The following is a 25,247-nucleotide window of genomic DNA, read 5'->3' as shown; positions in this document are numbered from 1 at the left end:
CAGCCCCGATTATGGTTCTGCGAAGGTTGAAGACAGGGCAAGTGTAGTTACTGGGGTTTAAAGTTTCTGTCCTCCTGGCGAAAAGTTTTGGTTGGTGTAAGTGACTGCATTTTTTGGTGCCCAGCTTTTTGAACAGAGCTGATTTTGTATGTGTGCTTCAGATCTTACTGGGCTCGTGTTATGCAGTCATTTACAGGAAAAGTCATTCATCATTTACCCATAGTTTGACTGAATTGGAATGCGAAAACATCATTCCTCCATAAACACGTATCACACATAGATTTTTGTACAGTGAATGTGATGGAAATTCAATTGTCCTAACCCCAAAATACAGACTGAAGCTGTAAAGGTAGCTCTTGGAATAACGTCTGAACCTCAGAAGCTGTTTGGCTCTGCAGCTATAAACACGGTTGATGAGTGTATGTATACACACCAAGTCTAGGCAGAAATAATGAAAATATGATCATGGGTTGAAGAACAGTTTATATCTGTCGGAGGCCAATGACAAGAAGAAACAAACTTTAGTGTGGATGATCTAATTCAGTGACATTTAACATGGTTTGCTGCCCTCTCATGGTAACAATTATACTGCCCCAATAAGCTTCGCTGTCGCTAGGTCTATACTGGTCACACTTTCTACTGAGTTTCTTGACATGACTTTCAAATGACGTCTATGTGTTGTGCCATTTTATTCACTGTACCATATTTAAATAATTATGATTAAAACATTTAAATGCTTTTTCAGTCATTGTCAAATATTTACAATATTTATTAATCATTACTATAGACTAGTAGCCTACACACCTGCTGTGTTGCCCTCCAATCTGTTCTAAACACCACAATATACTGTAATGTTATGAATATTGCGAAACTAAATATAATGTTATCCAAATCTACGTACTAAGAACTACAAGATATATTATTTCACACACTGATTAGTAATAAGGCAATTACCGGTATATTTGCACATTAGTACATAAGGTATTAATAACAAGTCTAAGACTGTATTAATCACTCACAGCAGAGGATATTGATTTCACTGACAATCACATACTACCGATATGTGCTTTTTAAAAAACACTTCATCATGCCATATCATTGACTCTGGGAAGTCAATATTTCACAGACTTGCCTTCAAATAGCTTGAAAGTCCTGCCATGAACTTGACCCTAAAAAGTATCCTCCCCCTGTTATCTAACGGCATGTTTTTTTTTTTTTTTACTGTTTGTGAGCGTGAACTTCCCTCAGAACAGACTTTGAACAAAGAGTGCTTTACAATCCTTTTAATCAGTCCATTTCCAGTATCCAGTGATCCACTTTCATCAATTACAATATTGTATTACACAACCTGTCTACTGAGCAGATTAAGAGGAGCGAGCTCATTTAAGGCTAAATGGTTTTAGTCCCTGTGCCCCTGTAAAAGACATTTACGCTGTTTGTGGTATGTTTGCAGCAGAGGTCAGAACAAGAATTTGAACAGGTAAAACACTATGCAGAATGCACAAGTTACATTTCAAGCCAATTCTAAAAGGGACTGGGTGGGGTTCACAGGGTCTGTATTTGCATTTATAATATTCATCTTGACTGATTAGTATGTCCACTCATTAGATTGAAAACACACTGACCATATTCTGGACATTTAGGTTTCTCTATTCCATCAAAATGACTGTTGACTGTTGGCACTGAAAAAGATTTCGGGACGATATCCACAAGTTGTGATATTTACGAGAAGATGGTGTGTGTTAAAGCCATTTTCTATACCTATATTTTTGTTTATTCATTGAAGAGAATAATGACATCACTAATCTAATAACACTGGTCAAGTTAGTGTGTACTAACAGCCCGAAGTCCTAACTCAAATAGCCTGCATGGTTCTCTACAGTTACTGTGACTGGTACCTGAACTGGCCATGTTGTATCAGGAATGTGGCTAATCCTTGCCGGAGAGTAAGCTGTTCCCCAACACTCCAGCAGAACCCCCGAGGTGAGCGGTCTCGGTCTCCCTTCAGGGGCGCAGCTTCGTCTTCAGGTGCATGAGCTGGGCCAGGTCCACGCTGCTGCCCCCGCAGACGATCACCACCAGCGGGCCGAGAGGACGAGGCAGCTGCCCCAACCCCTGGAGCCTCTGGATCAGACCGCTGTACACGGCCGCCAGGGCAGCTCCACACGCCAACTCCACCAGCACACGCTCCTCATCTATACACACACACACACACACACACATATACTGTATAAATACATCAATACATACATACACACACACACATACATACATACACACATGCATACAGTACAGTACATACACGCATACATACACACATGCATACAGTACATACACGCATACAGTACATACATACATATACAGTACCCTCCAGAATTATTGGCACCCTTGGTAAAAGTTGACCAAAAATAGGTCTAAAAAATAATCTTTAGGTGATTTATTGTACTCCCACAATGAAAACAATGAGGAAAAATACACCCTGCAAGGGAAGCAAATTTATTCTGAGAAAAAGGAAAATCTCATAAAGAAATAAATGTTTTTAATAAAAACACGTCACTCACAATTATTGGCACCCCTACTTGTAATACCTTCTTAAACCTCCCTTTGTCAATAAAACAGCATGTAATATTCTTCTCTGACACCCCATAAAGATTGAGAATACAAAGTAAGGGATTTAAGACCATTCATCTTTACAAAACCTCCCCAGATCGTCCAGATTGCTAGGTCCACACTTGTGCATTCTTCTCGTTGACTCATCCCACTGTTTTTCTATGGAGTTTAGATCAGGGGACTGCTATGGCAATGTCTGAAGCTTGATTTTGTGTTCAGTAAACCATATTTGTTTTGATCTGTGCATTTGTTTTGGTTCATTGACCTGATGAATGATCCAATCATGACCAACTTTTAGGGCCTTGGCAGAGATTGTTTGATTTCCTTTGAAAATGTTCAGGTTTTTCTTGGTGTTCATGATGCCATGCACCTTAATTAGGTTCCCAAGGCCTTTGGGAATTAAAACAGCCCCACAATAGCACAGCCCCTCCACCATAATTCTGATTAGGCATGGGGTTCTTTTTAGTATAGTCATTCTTCTATGTATGCCAAAGACACCTTAAAGGGATATTCCGCCATTTTTGGAAATACGCTCATTTTCCACCTCCCCTCGAGCAAAACAATCGATATTTACCTTGTTCCCGTTCATCCAGCCATTCTGTGAGTCTGGCGATACAACTTTTAGCTTCAGCCTAGCATAGATCACTGAATCGGATTAGACCATTAGCTTCTCGCCTGCTAGCTTCATGTTTAAAAGTGACTAAGATTTCTGATAATTTTCCCATTTAAAACGCGTCTCCTCTCAAGTTAGAAAGTGCAATAAGACCAACTGAAAATGAAACCTGGCGTTTTTCTAGGCTGATTTGACATGGAACTACACTCTCATCTGGCGTAATAATCAAGGCAACTTGCAAACGTACCATAGGCACAGTGATATCGTACGCAGCATCTGAAAATAGTCCCCATAGACATCAAGCAGTAGTAGTGCCAGTAGCTGCAAGTTGCCTTGATTATTACGCCAGATGAGAATGTAGTTCCATGTCAAATCAGCCTAGAAAAACGGCAGGGTTCATTTTCAGTTGGTCTTATTGCACTTTCTAACTTGAGAGGACACACGTTTTAAATGGGAAAATTACCAGAAATATTAGTCACTTTTAAACATGAAGCTAGCAGGTGAGAAGCTAATGGTCTAATCCGATTCAATGATCTATGCTAGGCTGAAGCTAAAAGTTGTATCGCCAGACTCACAGAATGGCTGGATGAACGGGAACAAGGTAAATATCGATTGTTTTGCTCGAGGGAAGGTGGAAAATGAGCGTATTTCCAAAAATGGCGGAATATCCCTTTAAGTGTTTTTAGCAAAAGAGCATAATTTTATTTTCATCTGACAATAGACCACACTCCCAGACATGTCATGGTACCATTCAGTAATTCCTGCCATTTACATTGTTCATTAAATGACTCTACTGGCTTTAACCTGACATGCTGTATAAATAATCTATTAGCAGTGAGGTCACTTTTGAAGATTTTTGGGGGGGACTTGGTGACCCCAAGATGATAGCTGTGTCTGTAACTCTCAACAGTGGTTCTTATGGATTTTTTTGCCTATCATACCATCCTCCATACTGTGCGTGGGAGCAAAATAGCCATGGGTCTTTGTCCAAGCATGTTTGCCACATTTCCAGATGATTAGAACCTTTTATTCATCATTTTAACTGGAAATATAGGCATTTTCAACAAAATACCTAGTTTCCATAGACATTCTCTTACTTACAAATGTCAACACAATTTCTTTTTATTTCAATTTAGTGTATTCTCTTGTCTCTCCAATGTTGAAAAATGACTAGAGGATTTAGCCTCTGAGTGACTTCATTTTCATACCATAGTGAAAAAGAACGTCATGAACTACTTCTGAAAGTTCACAGACACTCTGATTTACTTTAAAACGTTGCATTTACATAGGAAAATGCTCCTGTTAAATGTTGTACGTAATATGTTTCAGGGGTGCCAATAATTGTGAGCAAGCTGTTTTTGTTAAAAATATTTATTTCTTTATGAGATTTTCCTTTTTCTCAGAATAAATTTGCTTGCCTTGCAGGGTATATTTTTCCACATTGTTTTCATTGTGGGAGTACAATAAATCACCTAAAGATTATTTTATACCTATTTTTAGTCAACTTTTACCAAGGGTGCCAATAATTCTGGAGGGTACTGTATACACACAGACATACACACATGCATATAGCACATACAGTAATACATACCTCAATTGTACATATACATACACGCACCCATACATTGTATACATATACTTATACTTAAACACACACCCACACACACAGACACTCACACACACACACAAAGCCAGACTATATTATACACACGCATACATACACACTGTCAGCGTTTATAACATACAGTACACCCACACTCGTGTGGACACAAACAAACAAACAAACATGTTTATGGCATCATTTCCTGCACATTTTCAAGGCATATAACTTTTATGGTCACATTACAGCCCATTTTGGAGAGGCCACTTTACTCTGCTTGTACATGGGAAAGGATTCCTGGACACTCCGTTGAGTTATTCCAGTTATGCCGGCACAAGGGTTGGTAAATAACGTCAGCATATTCAATTTTGGGTGAACTTTCCCGTTAAATCTGTCTCTGCGCACACACACACATACGCACACGAACACACACGCACACGCACACACACACACACATAATCAGCAGTTGATTTAAAAAGAACTGCCCGGGCACAGAGCAGTGTTCCGTCTGGGCATATTATAAAGACTACACTGAAACCTTAACAGGGCTCGATCCTTTAAAAATAGCCGTCCAAAAGTGAGCAAACATCTGCGAGGCCTTGTGGCCGGCCTGTGGGACGGTGAGGCATGTCATTATGGGCGGCCGGCGGGCAAATGGAGACAATAACATGTGACTGACCCAAGAACAGCTCCACTGCCTCCAGTGCTTCCAGGTCTGTCACCACCTCAGAGATCAGGCTGGCCTCCTTGCTATAGTCGAACGCCTGCCTGCACACCGTCTTAGATCCCAAACATTTAGCTTCGCTGTTAAACAAAACAGTCACAGTCATTTTAAGACAAAGTTTAAAAAACACTCAAATATTTACATTAGACTGTCCGCTCTTATTTCGAACCTGGGAGAGAGTGTTTGAAAATGCTTATGTTATGGGGTGCAGAGACTGTTCCAGAAACAGAAGGCAGCTGAAAGCATCAGCTAACATTAATGTTTTTCACAAAAAAGAAAAAAGATTATTGGCTTTCAATTTTGAAACAGTCACTCTCTAACACTCTCTCGATTTCTTACACACGCTCACTCTCTCTCTCTCTCTCTCTCTCTCTCTCTCTCTCACACACACACACACACACACACACACACACACACAAACATTTTCTACTGTACCAACTTTATCGGTCCTTTCTTACCTTGTGATGTCAGGCAAAGTGACGAGCTTTCCAGCCTTGACAGCAGCATTGAAGCAATCTGCTCCTACAGTCTCCATACAGAGCACCGGCACACTCTCCCATCCCACCTCTCTCAGGCCCTCTACCACCCCGCATAGCAGGCCTCCTCCCCCTACAGACAAAACTATAGCCCCAGGCTTCTCAGGCAGGGAGGCCTTTAACTCCCGCACTATGCTGGCATGACCCTGCCTATAAGAAAAACAAAATTAAATGTCCAAAGACACTTAATACATATAGAATAGTGTAGTTGTAACAACATAATAACAGGTATGAAGCTATTATTAGAGCAATCACTTTGTCAGATAATCTGTTAGCCTTTTTATATAACCTGTGACTTCATTTGAGGCCACTTCACAAATGCAAGGGTACTTGTGTTATTGTAAACTTGTATTACTTATTTTGAGCAAGTCACTATGTCACAGCAAACATGGCTGTAAGCATGGTAACCGTGGTAACCATCATAGTACTGACAGCAAACTTACCAGAGAAGGGGGTGGTCAAAAGGAGGCACGTACACCAGGCTCTCAGATTCCACCATGCGCAGAGCCTCAGCATTCGCATCGTCCCAAACCTGTCAGACATAAACAAGAACCATCTGGGTAAACATGACAATCAACAACAACAAATACCATCTCGTCTTTTTTTCACACATGACATGGCACAGACAATGGACTGTATGCCACAAAAGGCTCTTTAGCCAACTCATAGAGTTCCGATCGGGCGTCAACTGTGCTGTAACAGCATCTTGTTATATTCTGCTCCATTCGTGTTCACTTGGACACTGAATATCCTCTTGATGCCCAACAGGGCAACTCTTTATTCGACTCTGACATGCAAAAATCTGTCATAACATGCTCACTCACTAAGTGCAAACCACAACCAGGTCTGTGTACACTGTGTGAAGCAACTGGACAGTGGGAGAATTCTAGAGTTTAGGGGGAGCACATCACACCTGAACTAGGAACTTCCCAGTTTAAAGTGGGGGGCTTTTGGAGAGGAGGATTCCCAGGAGAATGTCTTGAAGTCACTCCTCATAGTGAATGTTCTCAGTTCAGAAGTGGGGAGTTTAGAAGTGGGAACGCGCTATAAGACTTTTTGATCTCTCACCTTGCCCACCACTTTTACTGTGGCCCCCTGATCCTTTAACTTCTGGACCACAAGCTCTGGTGATGATGTGGGTAAAACAATGGTTGCCGGGATGCCAAGTTTACGTGCGGCATAGGCTGTAGCCATGCCAGCATTTCCACCTGAACAAAAAACATTATCAGTCTGGTCATCATGGCAAGTAAAACACTCAGCTCCATATGTACCTACCTGAAGCACAAACGACTCCTTTAGATCCCGACTGAGCAACCTGTACGATGGGAAAAAGACATGCCAGGTTAACCATATGGTCTAGCAGTAAATGTAATAACTTTCAAAGGGTTTTTGATATTTTTCATTATTATCGAGAAGCCTGGATTTTAAAATACAGTTCCTTATATCAACACTGGAGGCACTAGTCTGCCGGAAAAACGAAAACAAAACCTTTTTCAAAACATTAAAACGGGACATAGGCCTTCATTGCTGAGCGCACTGCGCAGTAAAAGTGATAGCTTACTTTTTGGCACAGGTGTCCGATACCGCGGATTTTGAAAGAGCCGGAGGGTTGAGAACTTTCCATTTTCAAAAGCACAGCGGTCCCCGCTCGTTTAGACATGCTTACACTCTCAAGTAGTGGTGTGTTGATATGAAAGCCTTCTGGATTCGACATGGTTGGCGAAATCTCTGGAATTAGTGTTGCACAGGTTATTAAATAGAAATATTTTGTCAGTTTCACATTTTTGTTTAAAGTCTACCAATTTAGCTGCAGGCAGGTAGCCTACACGTTGTCTTGGCTTTTATCGGGAAAGCACAAGGATTTACTATGCATTTAGGCTACCCCAGCAGCTGTTGCTGCCGTGACAGATTCATAATGACCACAAAAAAACATGTAGGCATATCCTCGTGGAATGTCTTGCTTTCTCCAGCTATCATTATTTGTATCAACAAGGACAGGCGCACGACATGACTCAGCTGTAGGCCTATATTTTAAACTTACCTTTAAATAATGTTCCGTATGCTGAAGTGTTAACTTAAATGACCCTTTGGTTTAATGCCCTGACGCCAAGGTGGTTCAAAGTTCACCTGCGTTAATGGACAGACTCCTCATAATTCCTTACTGTAGCTTGCTACACCACGGAATTCTTACCGCTCATGTCAGAAAACAGTTCCTGGGTCCAATACGCCCTCTGTGGGCTAGACCTTAAAATACATAGGTCTCGTCTGATGAATTTCTCGTCCAACTGAGAAGTGGTAGGATTTGCTCTCATGCGATAGGTAGGTTACACAGATGTTAGCCCTAAAAATCAACGGAAAGGAAACTTTTTGGAAGAAAAGTTCATTTTCCATTGAAGTCCCACAGCTCCTCTTAACAAATAATCTATGTTTTTTTAAAAAAAAAAAATAACCCAAAACTAAAACTAGTGCCAGTATACAACTAGAGGTTTTATGGAAGTAGCTAGGCATATCTTTGGTGATTATTATCATTCATTAAATGATTTAGAGTCTATTTAGAATTTTAGACATTTATGCAAATGCATGCTTACAACATAAACTTCCTGGTAAAGCCTTTCTCAAAATGTTTTAAACATCTTTAAAAGCCTGTTTCACATTTAACTGTAAAAATATTAGATCAGCAACGATTTCATGGTTGTTGTTTTTGTGTTGTAGGATTCAACTTTCTCTTTAAAGACCTACATCATGTTTGTGTTTATGGTTCTTACGATTTTGGCCAACGCTACTTACATGACTGTACAGTAGGCTACAACAAACATTAGCCTGCAGTAATATTAAAATAAACATTGTTTATATAATAATGTTGTTTAAAGCAGTCATATAACCTCAATAAAAAAAAATACACATATATATTAGAAATAGACTAAATCAAATGTAAGAGAATGATAATAACCATTAAAGTAAGTATACAAACCACGACTCTGTTAAGAATTAATTAAGAATTTCTATGATTTTTTAATTATCTTAAATTTCCCCTTAGGGATCAATAAAGTATCTATATCTATCTATCTATCTATCTATCTATCTATCTATCTAGTTAGATACCAGATAAACAGATGAGTCTTTGAATAAACTGAGGAACAAATGAGGAACTTGACACATCACAAACACAAGGGGAGAAAAAGCACAATCGCACAGGAAGTTCTCACTTTGTCCCAGTCTGGGATCTCTTTATTTTATACATGTATAGGACATCTTGTGTAAATTGTGTGTATGATGCCATTCCACTCAGCCATGTCTCCACCACTTTTTTAATGGGAGTATTCTCTTGCAGAGCAGTTTAAAAGCATTACTTTCAATGTGCATTAAATAAAGAACACTTAAAACAGGAAAAATATAATACAACATACACATTCCTGTCTAAGTATTTCCGTTTTTTAAAAAAGGATCGTATAAGGATACAAGTTCAAAATGGAGGATCTCCCCCTGAATACAGTATACCCTTCATATTTTGATCATTTCACAGGTGTGACCTCTGAACTCTGCCTAATGCTGCCACAGATTCTGTAGTTTGCCGATAGCTATCCTCAAGAAACCTCTCATCACTCACTCACAGCCTTAACTTCTGCACATCCGCACACATTCACAAATTAACACGTACACAGTTTCCTCCCTCAGCCACTTCCTCTGTTTCCTTCAATAATAATAAAAAATAAAAAATAAAAACTCTCTGCTAGCCTCAAGATTCACCTCGACCTCCTTCTTCTTCTCCATTGAAAAAAAAAAAAAAAACACTTTCGGATGCCTTTGGTTCCTTCCTTTTTTCCGAGTCAGCTCCTATGTTCCACTTCAGTCTCCGACCATTTCCTCTTTCTCTTCGTCTCCATCCACATTGACACACACACACACACACACACACACACACACACACACACACACACGTCCAATCACACACACACACACACAAAAATAAACACACTTTCGAGGACACCCTTGAAATGTTCACAACACTTCCTCCGTTCCCACTCTCTCCGTCTCCTCACATGCTCATTCCAACTGCTAGCTCACCCACACGCCACCAGTGAACTGTATCAGAAAAGATCATCTGAAAAAATATGATACAAACACTAACGAAGCTGCGTGATCCAGTAGGGTAAAACGAAAAAAAAAAAAAAAAAACAGGTTCAGCCATATTAAAGTAAACAGCCGTGAATGAAGGTGGAGTACTAGTCCGTATCTCTCTTCCTCTCCCTCCTTTCGCTCTCTTTTCCAGTCGCACATGTACGAGGCACTCCCAGACTCTAGACGCCAGCCCAGGTCCGGGCACCCAGACATGGGGCGCTGTCCGTGTGGGCATGGCCCTCTCCTCCCTCTCTCTCTCTCCAGGTGTGCCCAGAGGGCACGGGGACACGCAGAGAGGGCAGTGCCCCAGGGCAAAGCTGCTGTCTGCAGGCACCAGCGGATCGATCACCAGGCTGCTCGCAGGAGCTTGCACTTGCAAATGGTGGCAGCCAGAGGGCGCTATGCCAAAGAGCGCTGTCTGGGCTTGATCCTGGGGTACAACTGTAGGGGAAGACAACAGAGAGAAAAAAAAACTTTTAGAGCTGGACTTAATGACGTCGATAATAAACTTAAGCCATTAGCAATAATCTGAAAGTACAGTAAATCTGGAAATTCAGTATTTAAAGCGGCAACTAGAACAAACATCCAATCTTGAATCTTTAAATGTTCAGTTGTTGAATATCCCTCTACCACTAACTACTCACTAACAATTTCACTTGCTGCCTAAAAGTTACTGTCATTGAAATATATTCATTCTTCACATTATTGTGCTGTGCAAGTATTCTGTACAGACTGCATATCTCCAACTGTTATATTCAGCAGTAAAGCCTGCACTCTTTCTTGTTACTGTGGGTTAATTAGTTCATTGTGTTAAGATCCATGGTGGATTTGAATTTATTTGGAGATTTATGGTTTCTTTTACCCCTAACAGGTTGCGTGGTACATAGCCCTCCTTATCGTTGAGACGCGCCCACCACCACTCCGTCTCGTTGTCGTCACGGCGACGCAGCACGGTGAGGGCGTCTCCCTCGCGGAAGGAGAGCTCGTCGGGCGACTGCGCCTCGTAGTCCCACAGAGCGTACACCGTCCCCTTATTCATCACCCCCAACTTCTCCTGGACACCTGGACAAGACAGAGAGAGAACAAAAACACACAGAGAATGATAAAGAGCGGGAAGGCGAAGGAGAGAACAGGAAATTTAGAAAAAGAGAGAGAGAAAAAGAGAGGGAGAGCAAGAAAAAGAGAGGAAGAGAGGTTGGCGAGAGACAGATGGCCACACAGTGGGCACCACCAAAGCAATAAATCAGGCATGAACTAATGCTTCACTAATTACCTACAACCGGTGTGTAGTGTAGTGTGTGAGCTTACGGTCCTGGAGGTAGGAATAAATATCTTTGGCTTAAACTCCATCTGGGAGATGTGCAAGCCAAAACCTGGAGGGTGGCGATGACGGGTCTAAGTGGTGCCTGTAACGGAGCGCTAGCCTGGGCTACGGGAGCGTGGCGGGAAGCTTTAACTAGCTATAGGGTTACAGCGCGTTCCTCTTTTACAGCCTGTAGGTGATACCACTGGCAGCAGAGCAAAGGCAACAGAAACATTGTGCCTCGGCGCCTGCTCGCTCTCTTTCTTACCGTAAAGGAACTGGGAGCACTGGATGTATCCCTCCTCCATCTCCTCACACTTGTCCGCGGCCGTCTCCACGTCGCTGATGGTGGTGGCAAAGATGGCCGCCCCAGACTCCACCAGCAGCTTGCAGAGATGGACGCTGTTGCAGGAGGCAGCGCAGTGCAGAGGGGTCCTGGACAAACACACACACACACATGAATGAACATATGCATGGCACCCACACACACGCACATACACACACACATACACACACACACACACACACACACACACACACAGACACACACACACACACACACACACACACACACACACACACACACACACACACACACACACACACACACACACACACACACACACACACACACACAAACACACACACACGAACATACAAAAGGTACACACACACACCGTTTGTGCCCGTATACAAAAGGCACACATACTGTACATAAACATTCTTGAGTTGCATCACTAATCTAGATGCCTTTGTCTGTTTCCAATCTCCATTGAATATTTCATTGGCAATTACCAATTGTTCCTCATAGCTTCAAAGCGACACCAAAAGACACACAAAGAAAGAGGCTCACAGACTATCTACTGATGCGAAGCCAAGACACACAAACAGATTCCTGCATCAAACAACCATTAGGACCATTACGGGAGGCATCAGACGTGCACTGCCAGGGCTAATCCCTTTGACGGAGAAGCGAGTGCCATTGGTCTTACCATCCATCACTGTCTGCAGCATTGACATTTACACCGAAGTCCAGCAGGAACTTAACGATGTGGTGATGCCCGGCGCATACGGCGTTGTGGAGTGGAGTGATGCCCTCGTCGTTGGGCGTGCTTGGATTCTGCACCTGGATGGAGGAAAGGGCGAAATTTTACGTTTTGATTAAGGTGAACTACTATTTTAGGTGTATGTTATTATACTGATTAATTAAGTCACCAAAGCTTAAATTCTGGCCTTTGAATTCAAACTATCCAGTAAATTCCATACCAGTTGTAACCTTGTACTTGTTTACTTTCGGCACCATTATCAATAATTTTGTTTTTTCCAATTACGCTCAAAAACTAGGTACATGACATACACTTTTCATCTTTACCCATTGATATCCTTTAATCCTGTAAATCTGTAAGTTTGCTTGAGGCATAATGTAATACACGGCAGTGTGTAAGCAGTCTGTGATAGAGGCGTGCCTGCGTGTGTGCGTGCGAGCGTGCGTGCGTGCGTGTGCGTGCGTACCTCGTAGATGATCCTCTGGACCAGGTCAAACTCTCCCTCCAGCGATGCATCCAGCAGCAGAGCCAGCGGGTTGAACTTCACCCTCAGCCCGTGACCCGTCCGCTCGGAACCCGGCTTCTTCAGGTTGGTCCGTTTGGACTGAAGAGAAACAAAGACATTGAAAGAAAAAATCAGTTTAATATGCAGAGTGACATCAGTGGCATGCTTTTGCAGACACTGAAAAAATATGTGTTGCATATTTATATATATACCATATGTCTGTATATTTTTATGATCTATTCCAATTTTCTATACATTCTGAATTGATTGTACGTGGTGCTATCACGTCTGGTGTAGCCAGTTCCATTCACTAGATAGTGGAAGCTATAGAACAGTGCCCTGCTAATAGAACACTTCAGCTGCTTGCCTGGTGTAACTGTGCTGTATTCTGGCTCTCCTTCAGAAGGTTTGGCTACCCTACGCTCTCGCTATCTGTGTCTCAGGTGCTCGGTGTGCCAAACAAGCTAATCTAGATGTGCAGTCATGTGACGTTTCCGTTTCGTTTACGCCAAGCACAGGTGTTTGTTGTTCAATGCTCACAGACGTGCAATGATGCCAGGCCTGAAGCGCCAAGCCCATGCAAGCTCTGCCAACCAGCACAAAATATCTTCAAAACACTTTGACTACCTCACGCTGTTACTGTTGACTTTACTGTGATTTTTATGTGTGCTTGTGTTATGAGGGAACCTAAACGCTTCTCTGGCTCTCCTAAGAGGAAGCCTGGGTGGCTGGCTGGCATGACATGGCTTTGTGCACGTGATGAAGGCAGCGACTGACGAATCGAGTGCCCCAGTTCAAATCTCTTTAATTCGCGCCTCAGCGCACAGCGGCAGGCAGGGCTATCTCGCTGAAGTTAGCACCACGCGGGGCCAGGAGCCGTCGTCAGCCAAAGGGGTGAGAGGGTAAATAAAGCTGGCGCTCAGTGTTTCCCCACACACTTATGCCTCATCAAATATGCATGAGGTTTGTGTTTGTGTGCAACTGCGTCTGGCCTGCCCAAAGAGCCAGCTGAAGTTGCCAGAGCTAGTCAGAAGGTAGCATTAACGCTAATGCTAATTTTAGCGTTTCCCGCTAACCGTGTGGGAAGAAGTGCTCAAATACCCATCCCAAATCTGGGTGCACAAATTAGACCTCGGCGTGGCTGGCATGCATTGCATGCTTCACATTTTGCATTTTAATTTTGGACACGTCAGAGGATAATCACGTCCTGACTTCCTTTTTTTGTGTTATTTTTAGCCTGCCTAGCTTCTAGGTGCTATAATTGCACCATTAAGAGATTCCTGCTGGATGTGAACTAGTTCAGATTTCAAATTCCACAGGTCACATGAAATTTGAAACAAAGATAGACACTTAGCATATCAGGTCACATTCTCCGCTTACTGATTCACTCACCGATGGAGTCGGGGGCGATCTAGCTTTAGGCGGCGATTCGGGCTCGGCGGGAGGGGTTCGAGCCTCAGGCACTGGGCTACTTTGGGCATTTTTTGTGGGGCCACTTTGGTGGTGGTGGTGGTTATTGTTGCTGTTGTCCTCCGTGGTGTCGGGCGCTGCCAGCCTTGACGTCTGAGGGGAGGGCTGGGCGGCGACGGCAATCTGAGCGCTGGCTATCGTGTCAGCGCAGGGATGCGCCAGCCTGTTCTCGTTGGCATCCGAAGCCGGAGGTGACCCAGACGGCGGAGGCAGGGGGACGTCCGGTGCGGGCGCCTCCGCGGCAGGTGGCATCGCCAGGCTGTCGGGCACGGGCGAGTTCCCATTGGTGGTGTCCGCCTCGCTCAGGATCATCGGCGGGCCCATGTAGCTCAGCGGGCTGTCCGGCTGGTAGAACGGAGTGCCCACCGCGCCGCTCTCCATGCCCCCGGCCAGCGTGTTGAAGCGCTGGTACAGAAGCTTCTGGATGTTGGGCCCGGCGGGGCCCTCGGGCTCGGTGATGGAGCTGCGCTTCTTGAGCGGGCGCGGCGCGTTGGCCAGCTTGCGCCGGAGCACCTCCAGGTCGGCGTCGCTCTGGTAGCGCAGCGGAGAGTGGGCCACGGGCGTGAGCTTGGTGGGGCTGAGGGGCCGCGGGATGTTCTCCACGTTGGGCGCGGGCAGCGGGGCGCCCTCGGCGTCCGGCTCGTCGCGGCTGCTCTGGTGCTGGAAGGGAACCGGGGAGGGAGACGTGGAGCTGGAGGGTAGAACCGGCTTCCCATAGACTGGAGAAGAGAGAGGGAGGCGTGGGGGGGGGGGTTGAAGGAGAATTTTTAAATCACACACATCTTAAATCTATCAAGTCTCTTCATTAAAACATGAGTTCCATGAGCCTGGAGTTAAGCAGCCGGAATTAAGAAGCACTATTTCAACTTCATCGACCCATCCATCAATGCTTCCAGTTGAATTTAAATTAATTTACAAAAAAAGGACAAAATAGCAAAAGCATTGGACAAAATGAATGAGGCAATTGCCTTAAAAGAGATTGAACAGTCTCTTTAAGCCACTTTTCTTTTTTTCTCTTTCTTTACAGTAATTTCCTGTGTATTAGCTGGATTGTGGATAAGCCGTGGGACAGTGTTTTATGTGTCACAGTGTTTTAACTGTCACCCGTGTATTAACCTCATAGCTGATAGCAGAAATTTGGCAAAATCAATGTATAAACTACTAGCTTATAGTTGGGAAATGATGGTACAAGGGTCCATTCTTTCATGCATCTCTTCCCTCACTCTACTCCACTGGGACTCACCGGCCTTGACTGCTGGTCTGCTGCTGCTGGGGTAGCCCTTAGCCGCTGGCTGCAGGTACATGTGGTAGATGGAGCTGGAGTTCATGGTGGCCGGGCCCTTGCGGGGCGACTGCGGCCGGGACCCCCTGTCCGTGACGAAGGGTCGCACGGCGGCCGCCAGCGGAGGGTCGGGCCTCTCGGCGCCGGGGAACATGGGCGACCCCGTCTGGGACGAGGAGGGGCTGGGGGGCACCGAGATCCGCTGCTGGATCTGCTGCGAGGCCGAGCGCGAGGCGGGGGGCGAGGAGCGCTGCCAGGCCAGGGTGGCGGGCGCGGAGCGGGGCAGCGAGCTGGTGGAGCAGATGGTGGAGTGGTGGCCCGCGCTGGGGTACGTGCCGTAGGTCGGGTGGGGCTGCTTGGACAGAGCGGTCACTGCCCCCACCAGCCTGTTCGAGTCCAGGCTCTGGATACAAATCGAACATATGCACAATTAGCATATTTTTTAAAATGTGTTTTCTATAGAAAAATCAACTATGCAGGATTTAAATATTTACACCGCATAAGTAAAAATGTCGTATTAAGAACCAAAACAAAAAGAGCAGCAGAAGCTAAAAGAAAAGTGTCCCGAAAATGACACTATACACGTGATTATGCATGGGCTTCATTATGAGCTAGTTCAGTTTTATATTCATGTTCTGCGTTTTTTAATCACAGAGGAGAGTGCTGCGGGCGGGCTCACATCGCCTACTGTCTCTGGTCTCGCTTTCTCTCACAGCACGGCCTTACATCCTCTGCCATGCAGTGAGCCTTGCAATAAGTCTCTTACACAACAGCAATGAACAAAAAGGTTCTTCTGCGGTGAGCGTGGTATTAAGTTGTTCTACTGTCACACAAATGGTCCATTTCTCCTGTAATTTTTTAATTTTCCAGTCCTTAATCTAGGATTTATGTTGCATAAATATAGTAGATAAGTGGATGCTGCAGGTTAAGTGTATTATTATAACACAAATTCTAAGAATGAATTCCCACGGAGCCAAGACAAAAAAAAAAAACACCTGCCGAAAGCGCCGATTCTTACCTTGTCGCCCTGCATTCCGACGGCCATCTTGTCTGGAGGTACGAGTGGTGGCATGCTTTTGGTGAGAGCTGGCCAGTTTGCATCGTTGGCTGCGGAGTGGACGACAACGAGAGAGTGAGAGAGCGCCAAAAAGAAAAGAGAAAGAGAGGGATAACAGTTCCTTTGCTCTAACTGACTGCTCTAATTAGAGGACAGTCTGTTCTGTTCTTTAGGGGCAGGCCCTTATGGATTAGGTCATTAGGAGATTAAATTCTGAAGGTGGGGTTAGAACACTAGACTAGTTTCAGACAGGGAAGAAATTGGAGAGAAGATTCGCTATTAGCACTGGAAATCACAGGAGAGAGAGAGAGAGAGAGAGAGAGAGAGAGAGAGAGAGAGAAAGAGAGAGAGAGAGTGAGTGAGAAAGAGAGGGAGGGAGCTCAGGACAATGTGAAGATGTGCCTGAAGCTGTGCGATGGCTCTTGATAGAGTAGCTGAGATGTAGTTTGAGAGGATCCTTAAAGCTGCCAGCCAGTGAAAATGGAGCCGCACTCACTCATCTCACTCACATTAGCAATCACACACACACACGCACGCACACACACACCTGCGTGCCGTCTACCACTCACACAGACGCACGCAATCACACACACGCTCACACACACCATCAAGCTTTTAGCTAATTCATTCACAGGGTGTCCCTCCACACACCCCTAATCTTAATTACATCTCAGGGGCAAGTCTAGTGTGTGAAGGGCGTGACAGACGAGGCTGGTGAGTGTTTGTCTCGCACGCTCTGCTCTCGCTCTCTCTCTCTCCGAGTCCAGTTCACGCAGGTTCAGCTGGATTACAGACCCCATGTCTTACGCTCTCCCACTCCACCTCCTGTCTGCACGCCGCCTCCACATATCAACTACGGTACCCCCACAGCCAGTGTGTATCTGCTGTCCTGGGCCATCATATCAGAGAGGGATAAAGCGGAGCGAGAGGCGCAAACGTTCGAACATTTCCCCGTTCTGTTTTCGCAAAGGGGAAGGGGGCGAAAGCCCCCTTTAAGCAGACCTAGAAAGTGACGTTACATTCGAACTGAACTGCTTGCCAATCTGACAGAGATCGATATCCCACTATGACGACTTTGCGACACGCCTCTTTAAGCAGACAGGAACTGTTCGAATTTTGCTTCCATAGAGATGCATTATGTTGATCTTGTCAGCAATGAAGGATCTTTGATCATATCTATAGGCCCTGTGTCATACATCCACACCATCAGCCCTTTGGTATATTTTATATACTGTATGCCCTTTGCAATGTTTTCCTTACTTTTGAATTGTTCTTTTAAAAAAAAATGTTTAACTATTTACCATGTTGTTAGTCGCTTTGGCTTAAAAGCATCAGCCAAATGTAATGTAATGTAATGTAATGTACATTGACATAGCTGTCTATAGTCAATATGGTGATCTATATAGACGACATGCATGTCTTATGTCTACTGGCCAGTTCATGGTTTCTGTTTCTGCCATTAGAATCATGTTCAGTCCTCTTCCATGCTAGTTACATCATATCTAAGAGCTTTTACATTGTCGGTATCCATAGAAACCTACAAGGAGATTCTTCAGCCTCCAGGAAGGAATGAAATGAGAACGTTTACAGCAAAACAAACTCTGAGTGACGAGTTGAGCTACAGTGTTTACTGGGAAGACAGCATTCTGTCTCTAGGTCTTGTTTATCTGTTGATTGTTTTTTTCTCTCTCTCTCTCCTTTTCACTTTGAACGAGATTGTCTATTTCTCTTTTTTTCCTCTCTTTGAAAAGCAGAGCTGAGCGTACAGTAAGCACAGCCTCCTGTCACCGCCGCTACCACCTCGTAAACTTTCTTTTTTTAAGATTCTGAATGAAAAAAAAAAAAAAACACAACCCTGTTAAATTCTAGATGAGCTGTTACGCAACGGGGATGAAAGGCTAAAGTGGGGTCTGACCTTTACGCCATCAAAACCACTCTTTTCCACTCGCTTCCGGAACTTCCTGAACTCAAAAGACTGGAAGAGAACCTTTCCCCTCGCTCTGACCTCCTGTTTTTCTACTCTTTTTTCTTCTTTTGTTCTGTTTGTCTGTTTGTTTAAATAAGCTGCTGTTGCGTAAGGAAAGCAGTCACTTCCCTGCATTCAGTAGCCGGCTGCGTTTGAAACATGCTTCTTGTTCTTTCTCTTTTTTTTTTGGAAGGAGGAAGGGTGTTGGGGGGTGGGGGGGGGGGGGGGGGCGGGGTTGGGTCACATTACACATTACAGTAGTGCTTGAGAAATCAATATCGCTGTGTCCCAAAACAGGACCAAAAAGAGGGGAAGGATGGATGATCAATTCTCTACTAAGGTGCTGAGTAGAGTATTGCGAACTACAACAGGGTTAGTGCACTGGATGCTGCACACTAATGATGTGGTTTCTATAGGCGTCAAACTGGTTAAACTACAACATGACTACAACTTTGACATCAGGAAGGCTATCGTTTCTGATATATTAGGTTCGAATACTACATATTGTGTAGACATTAATTACAATGCATTCACACTCCTTCATTTGGTTTATCTCTGACAGCAAACTGCTTGTGTTTCTAGGTCATTCAGTATGTGAAAATTATATTTTTGGTCTGGGACAAAACAATTTATGTCTGTATATACACTTTGCCTAAGGGTGTTTATACATCCAAAAGAACATTTTGTGTATATTACAATAATACAATACCATGTCTGATGTAAATATGTATGTCAGTGCAATATCAACATGTCCGTTATGCATGTGAATCTATGTGTGCCAGCGTTGATTTACATGACTGGACATGTCCGTGTGTGTGTGTGTGTGTGTGTATATATGTGTATGTGTGTGTGTGTGTGTGTGTGTGTGTGTGTGTGTGTATGTGTGTATGTGTATATATGTGTGTATGTGTGTGTGTGTGTGTGTATGTGTGTGTGTGTGTGTGTGCATATATGTGTGTGTGTGTGAGTGTGTGTGTGTGTGTGTGTGTGTGTGTGTGTTCTCATAGACCCCTGCAGTCCTCCTCCTGCATCCTGAAGACTCACTGGAATCACAGTCGGCCCCTGCGGGCTCTGAGGGGGCCGCGAGCCCTTCTGCCTCGTCTGCGGTGGACGGCACCAGCGAGGGGTCCGTTATGATGTCTAAATCTGACACCTTCCAGGGGCCCAGGGGCTTACGCACACCTCCACCGCCACACCCCTCCTCCTCTGCTGGGTCCACCACCACAACATCATCCCATCATACACCACCACCACGACGCACACACACACACACGCACGCACGCACGCACGCACACACACAGACATACACCAAACACATACACACACACCAAACAGATACACACACACCAAACAGATACACACACACACACACACACACACACACACACACCAAACATACACCAAACACATACACACACCAAACACGCACACACACAGACACAGACACACACACACATACACACATACACACACGCACAACCACCCACCAAACAGCCCAGCAACCCGACAGAAACAAAAAATACACAGATGACAAAAGAGCAACAAAGACAAGAACAAGGGAAGGAGGAGACAGGGTCCACAGACGAGACAGAATACACAGAAAAGAGGAGAGTTAGCCAGAAAACCAAGCAACAGAAAATAAAAACAAAACAAAACAAGCAAATTAAAAAAAAGTAGAAGATGATTTTCTTTTCTTTTTTGACAAAGAATGAAACCAGTAGCAGACAGCAAGCAAAAGATGTTGTTTACAGAGGAGCTGGAAACGTTATACAGGCTCTTGGCAGTAAACCGATATGTAATCAATGTCTACAATTCCAGGCCTGTGAGAAGCTAAGTAGAACCCATGCTGGATTTAAGACCAGTGAACTCTGAGCGCATTTTACTCAGCGAAACCACAAAAAGGAATTCCTTTCCAATAAGAGAGATATACTGCCCATAAGTGCTCCTTTGTCTGTACAGTAACTTTAAGGAGGTTCTGATAACCAGAACCAATGTTAGGCAATTTTTCACTTCTTTGACCGAGCCAATATGGATATGAATGAAACCGAGACAGAGGAGGAGGTAGAAACTGACCGGACTTGGAGCGAGCGTGGTTGACGGTGGCGGTCATGGCGAGCGACTGAGGCTTGAGGGGGTCGGGGGGCAACACATAGCCCCCCTCCTGCCTGCCCGGCACAGGCACCTGGATGTAGGGGCACACAGCTGCCACCCGACCCGAGCTGCCCGAGCCAGGCTGGGGGGACGGAGGTCCGTTCATCCGGCTCAGCTGTTGAGCGAAGAGAGGAGGAGGAAGACTGGTTAGCACAGTAGCCATGTTGAGTGCCGAGTGAGTGGTTGTTTCCTACACAAGTGACTGCATCAGCATCTTAATAACATCTGTGTTAGCAAATGTGCTTGTGTGTGCATTTTTAGGCATTAATGTCTGTAAGGAATCTGTGAACCTCTATTGGCATCTAGTGTCTGTTTCATGCTTCAACACAAATATTGCATTTGTATATTTTGTTTACCTCTGCTAAATTATGTTGGTATGTGTGTGTGTGCGTGTGTGTGTGTGTGTGCATGTGTGTGTGTGAGTGTGCATGTGTGTGTACACATACAGTATGTCTACATGCATGCTTAAGTGCATGGGTAATTCTATACGTATCTTACTCTGTATGTTAGGCCATGCTCTAACCTCATTTGTAAGGGTTATGCTATACAGAATACAAAAATAGTCTCACGATCACCAGCTGCTGACTCTAATACCAGATGGTTCAAACAGAAACTCCATCGAGCAGCTCAACTAATAGACCCACTCAGCACAGGCTACGACTGAGCTCTGCTAGATTTTTTCCTCTCACTGTGCTACTGAGAGTCTTTGGGTAAATACATCTCCTAAATGAGCACATGGACAGTAAACATGTCAGGTTGGCCTTGCTGCACTACTAGTTATTCTGGATCAGACAGTAGCTAATACTGTTAGCTTAGTATCCATATGGGCAAGGTATCTGTCAGGGTATTCATCCATCCATCTTAGCACCTACAACCTTGTTTGATTTTATTTTGATTTTATTTTGATCTTGTGTGAGTTCATTAACACCTGTAGGAGTATCTGATTAAGTGTCTACTTCTGTAGCATTTAGCATCTGTGTTAGCATCTGTAGGAGTACCTGAATACGTTTCTACATCTGTAGCATTTAGCATCTGTGCTAGCGTCTGTAGGAGTATCTGAGTAAGTTTCTACTTCTGTAGCTTTTAGCATCTGTGTTAGAATCTGTAGGAGTATCTGAATAAGTTTCTACTTCTGTAGCATCTAGTGTCTGTTTTAGCGTCTGTAGGAGTATCTGAATAAGTTTCTACTTCTGTAGCATTTAGCATCTGTGTTAGCGTCTGTGTAAGCATCTTCCTGGTTGCTCCTGGCCTTACGCTGCGGTGCTGAGGGAGACGTGCCTCGGCTTTTTTCTTGTAGAGGCGCTCGCGCAGGTCGCCGATGCGCTTGTCCATCATGGACACCTCCATGTTGCGCTTGTTGAGCATCTCCTTCTGCTGCTGCAGCTTGCTGCTCTGCTCCTGGTTGAGTTTGTTACGGATCTGAGACAACAGAGGGACAGAGAAACAGGAGAGAAGAGTCGGAGGGCAACGGGCAGGGTGTTGGAAAGAGAGAATGTGAAGAGGAAAAAGAAAGAAAAGAAGAAAAGCAAGAGAAAAACATGTATAAGAGAGAAATACATGAGTTATGTTAAGCAATACATTCAAGCAGAAGGGACAAAAATATGATCAAAGACAGTTTGAAGTTTTCTTAATCCTCCAGCTCGTTACATTAAAAAATAATGACTGGTAGACTTGTGTCCTCTGCAGTTCAGTCCGACATCTTACAGTTATATCACGCACAGACGGACTTAAGAGTACACTCCACTGTCTAAATGCAGAACCAACCATTGGAGTCAGTCATGCCCTCAGGGCGACTGTTCTGGTCTCGTTAAACTGTGATCATGTGCTGTTTTTGGAGATTGAGCTGAATAAAAGAGAACTGTTCTCAAAGTGACCTATAAGTGCAGGCCTCAAGAGCTTGGTGAGGGTTGAGCCCAATGAACCATAATCATGTGAAGAACAAACATAAGAAGATTGGGTGGAAAATAGCAACATTGTAAAATACAAATCAAATACCATATCACTATCAATTGACACCAATTAGCCCACAACTCCACAAAAACGCATAATCATTATAGAATTATGATAATATAATCACACGTGTACTATTCCAGATATGATCTTTCTGCAGAAGACAATGTCAACATTAAAAGCAACATTTTTAATAAAAGTAAAATATCCTAATGAAAGTGGGCTGAGCCTACAGCCCAGTGCCATGTTGCAGTCAACAGTGCCAACCAACACCAGAACAGGTGCAACCCAGCCCGGATAAATGAGGAACGCCACCATGGAGCATGTATGCCGCGTATCTGAGCAATGTGATCGCACTGCACATGCCTGGAGTTCTTGGTGGACTTTTTGCAACTAACTGAGGCTAGATCTGATGAATGATTTCATAGATATAATACACACTACTGTATGTACTTAGACAATACAGTATGCTGTACTAACATATGATTTTTACATGCACATGTATTATTATATTAACTTATAAGTGTATAATTATTATTGTATCAAATGCGCAAAAATGCTGTGCGGATGCTGCCGATAGTGATTTCAGTTATTGTTTTCCGAACAAAATCTTTATAATCTTTTAGATATAACACATTCCTGAATAAAAAACATATTTTATATGGCAAAGCGTATCATATACTGTATGTACAGTATGTATACAAAGCATACTGTGTGTACCTGCAGCTCCTGGTAGAGTTTGCGAAGCTCGAGCGCGGCGGCCCCGCTGATGGGCCCCCCGAGAGGCTGCAGGCCGTTGAGGCGTCCCCTGCGCAGGTCGTCCAGCTGCTGCGTGAGCGTGTCCACCTTCAGCACGGCCGCCTGCAGCTCGGCCTGCTTCTCCTGGAACAGGTTGCTCACGTGCTCAATCTCCGCCGCTGAGGAAGAGGACACGACAACACACGGCCAGACGAACATGTGTCAGACGGATGACTGTGTGTACGGCGACAGGGTTAAGACGTGGGTGTGTCTGACTGTGTGTGTGTGTGTGTGTGTGTGTGCGTGTGTTTTGCGGTTGCAGTGGTTTCCTGCTAGAAGCTGAGTGACCTCGTGAGAGTGAGAGAGCGTGATGATGGAGAAAGGCTTAATGCGTCCCTGCAGACAGATGCTATCTTTTCATTTCTCTCTCTCTCTCTCTCTCTCTCTCTCTCTCTCTCTCTCTCTCTCTCTCTCTCTCAGACTCTCCCTCTGTCACTGTCTCTCTAAATCTCTCTCAATCTATCGCTCTAAATCATTCAATCTCTCTCTCTCTCTCTCTCTCCCCTCCACTGAGTCATGACCGAAAATTGACACAGCCAAAAGTGAAGGCCAAACACGCCAGGCGTGACATCTTCCGAATGTGCCCTCCCCTCCAAGGCCAGGGCCCAGCGCTAACCCCTCCCAGCTGTTCTCCGCCTCCTGTTCCACCACTGCCACACCCTCGGATCCAAACATCCAAAATGGCCGCCGCCCGCCGCCGCCGCCCCCACGTCGCCCAGTGACTGGGACTCCCCAGCAGCAGCAGCAGCTGATTGAGCAAGTTCACGCAGTGGAACAAAGACGGCAGTGACTTCACAAAAACAGCTGCGCGTGGGCGTCAAAACACACCGATATAGCCACACACACACACACATGCGCAGGCGGATAGAGGAGGATAGGCTTCCCAAAAAGTCCCCCAGAAAAAAGTACAAGCATAACTTAAGCCAAGCCAAACTGCTGCTCTTGGGAACACAATATCTTGTTTGTGGTTAAATCTTCTGCTCTGCCTCGCAGAGGAATGTCTGTTGTAATGCAGCTGTAGGGATTATTTTTTTATCTGAACAAATCTGATTTATACACAGATGAAGCTAACCATTCTGTTGTCTACGTCTAGACACACACAGGCACACTGTATACAATACTGTATGTTGATATGAGGCATTACTGTATGTGATGTGTGAGTGTAGCAGGGTTGGTTATGCTTCTCTGAATTTCCCCACTTTTCCCTGCATATTCGGTGCAATTTTGCAGTCAATTAAAAACACAACGCAGTGATCGAGAGAGGAGATAGACGACCTCTGTTACATGAGACTGTCCTGAGAAGGTGCTTAAATGTAAGAGCCCTTGCTGCAGTGTGGTAAGCGTAGCGTAGTGTAGTGTAGCGTAGTGTAGTGTAGCGTAGTGTAGTGTAGTGTAGCGTAGTGTAGTGTAGCGTAGCATAGTGTAGTGTAGTGTAGTGTAACGTAGTGTAGTGTAGCGTAGTCTAGTGTAGTGTAGTGTAGTGTAGTGTAGTGTAGTGTAGTGTAGCGTAGCGTAGT

General features: G+C 44.5%; 2 protein-coding genes across 11 annotated transcripts in view; both read right to left on the bottom strand.

Moving 5' to 3' along the window:
- Nucleotides 1-1,268: 1,268 nt before the first annotated feature.
- On the bottom strand, nt 1,269-8,293 carry sdsl (serine dehydratase-like). The gene is made up of 8 exons (XM_062522704.1): nt 8,125-8,293; nt 7,645-7,811; nt 7,359-7,398; nt 7,152-7,291; nt 6,527-6,615; nt 6,006-6,233; nt 5,503-5,627; nt 1,269-2,195 (listed from the first exon to the last, which is right to left on the bottom strand). The coding sequence occupies exons 2-8, from the start codon at nt 7,795-7,797 to the stop codon at nt 2,005-2,007; spliced, it is 966 nt and encodes a 321-aa protein (XP_062378688.1). The 5' UTR covers nt 7,798-7,811; nt 8,125-8,293; the 3' UTR covers nt 1,269-2,004.
- Nucleotides 8,294-9,282: 989 nt separating this feature from the next.
- Nucleotides 9,283-25,247, bottom strand: part of ppp1r13ba (protein phosphatase 1, regulatory subunit 13Ba) — a 49,737-nt gene continuing 33,772 nt past the window's right edge. For 7 of the 10 annotated variants that reach the window (XM_062522150.1, XM_062522145.1, XM_062522146.1 and 4 more), the window contains 12 exons: nt 23,653-23,849; nt 22,237-22,401; nt 20,905-21,097; nt 19,876-20,037; nt 16,827-16,915; nt 15,770-16,211; nt 14,449-15,245; nt 13,018-13,155; nt 12,498-12,631; nt 11,774-11,940; nt 11,065-11,264; nt 9,283-10,643 (listed from right to left, as the gene is read on the bottom strand). In XM_062522150.1, the coding sequence (XP_062378134.1) occupies nt 10,602-10,643; nt 11,065-11,264; nt 11,774-11,940; nt 12,498-12,631; nt 13,018-13,155; nt 14,449-15,245; nt 15,770-16,211; nt 16,827-16,915; nt 19,876-20,037; nt 20,905-21,097; nt 22,237-22,401; nt 23,653-23,849 (2,726 nt within the window). In that variant the 3' untranslated portion in view covers nt 9,283-10,601. The remainder of the gene's footprint in view (nt 10,644-11,064; nt 11,265-11,773; nt 11,941-12,497; nt 12,632-13,017; nt 13,156-14,448; nt 15,246-15,769; nt 16,212-16,826; nt 16,916-19,875; nt 20,038-20,904; nt 21,098-22,236; nt 22,402-23,652; nt 23,850-25,247) is intronic. The other 3 variants (XM_062522147.1, XM_062522148.1, XM_062522149.1) reach the window with 3 other exon arrangements.

Source organism: Sardina pilchardus, chromosome 20 (assembly GCF_963854185.1).
Source record: "Sardina pilchardus chromosome 20, fSarPil1.1, whole genome shotgun sequence".
NCBI lineage: Eukaryota > Metazoa > Chordata > Actinopteri > Clupeiformes > Clupeidae > Sardina > Sardina pilchardus.
The sequence above is the reverse complement of the archived record's forward strand: the minus strand, read 5'-3'. Positions and strand labels throughout refer to the sequence as shown.

Coding starts and splice junctions, on each gene's coding strand:
- sdsl (XM_062522704.1), bottom strand. CDS start 7,797: ATGTCGAATCCAGAAGGCTTTCATATCAACACACCACTACTTGAGAGT. Junction 7,292..7,358: donor AGGAGTCGTTTGTGCTTCAG/GTAGGTACATAT, acceptor TTTTTTGTTCAG/GTGGAAATGCTGGCATGGCT. Junction 6,616..7,151: donor CAGTAAAAGTGGTGGGCAAG/GTGAGAGATCAA, acceptor TATGTCTGACAG/GTTTGGGACGATGCGAATGC.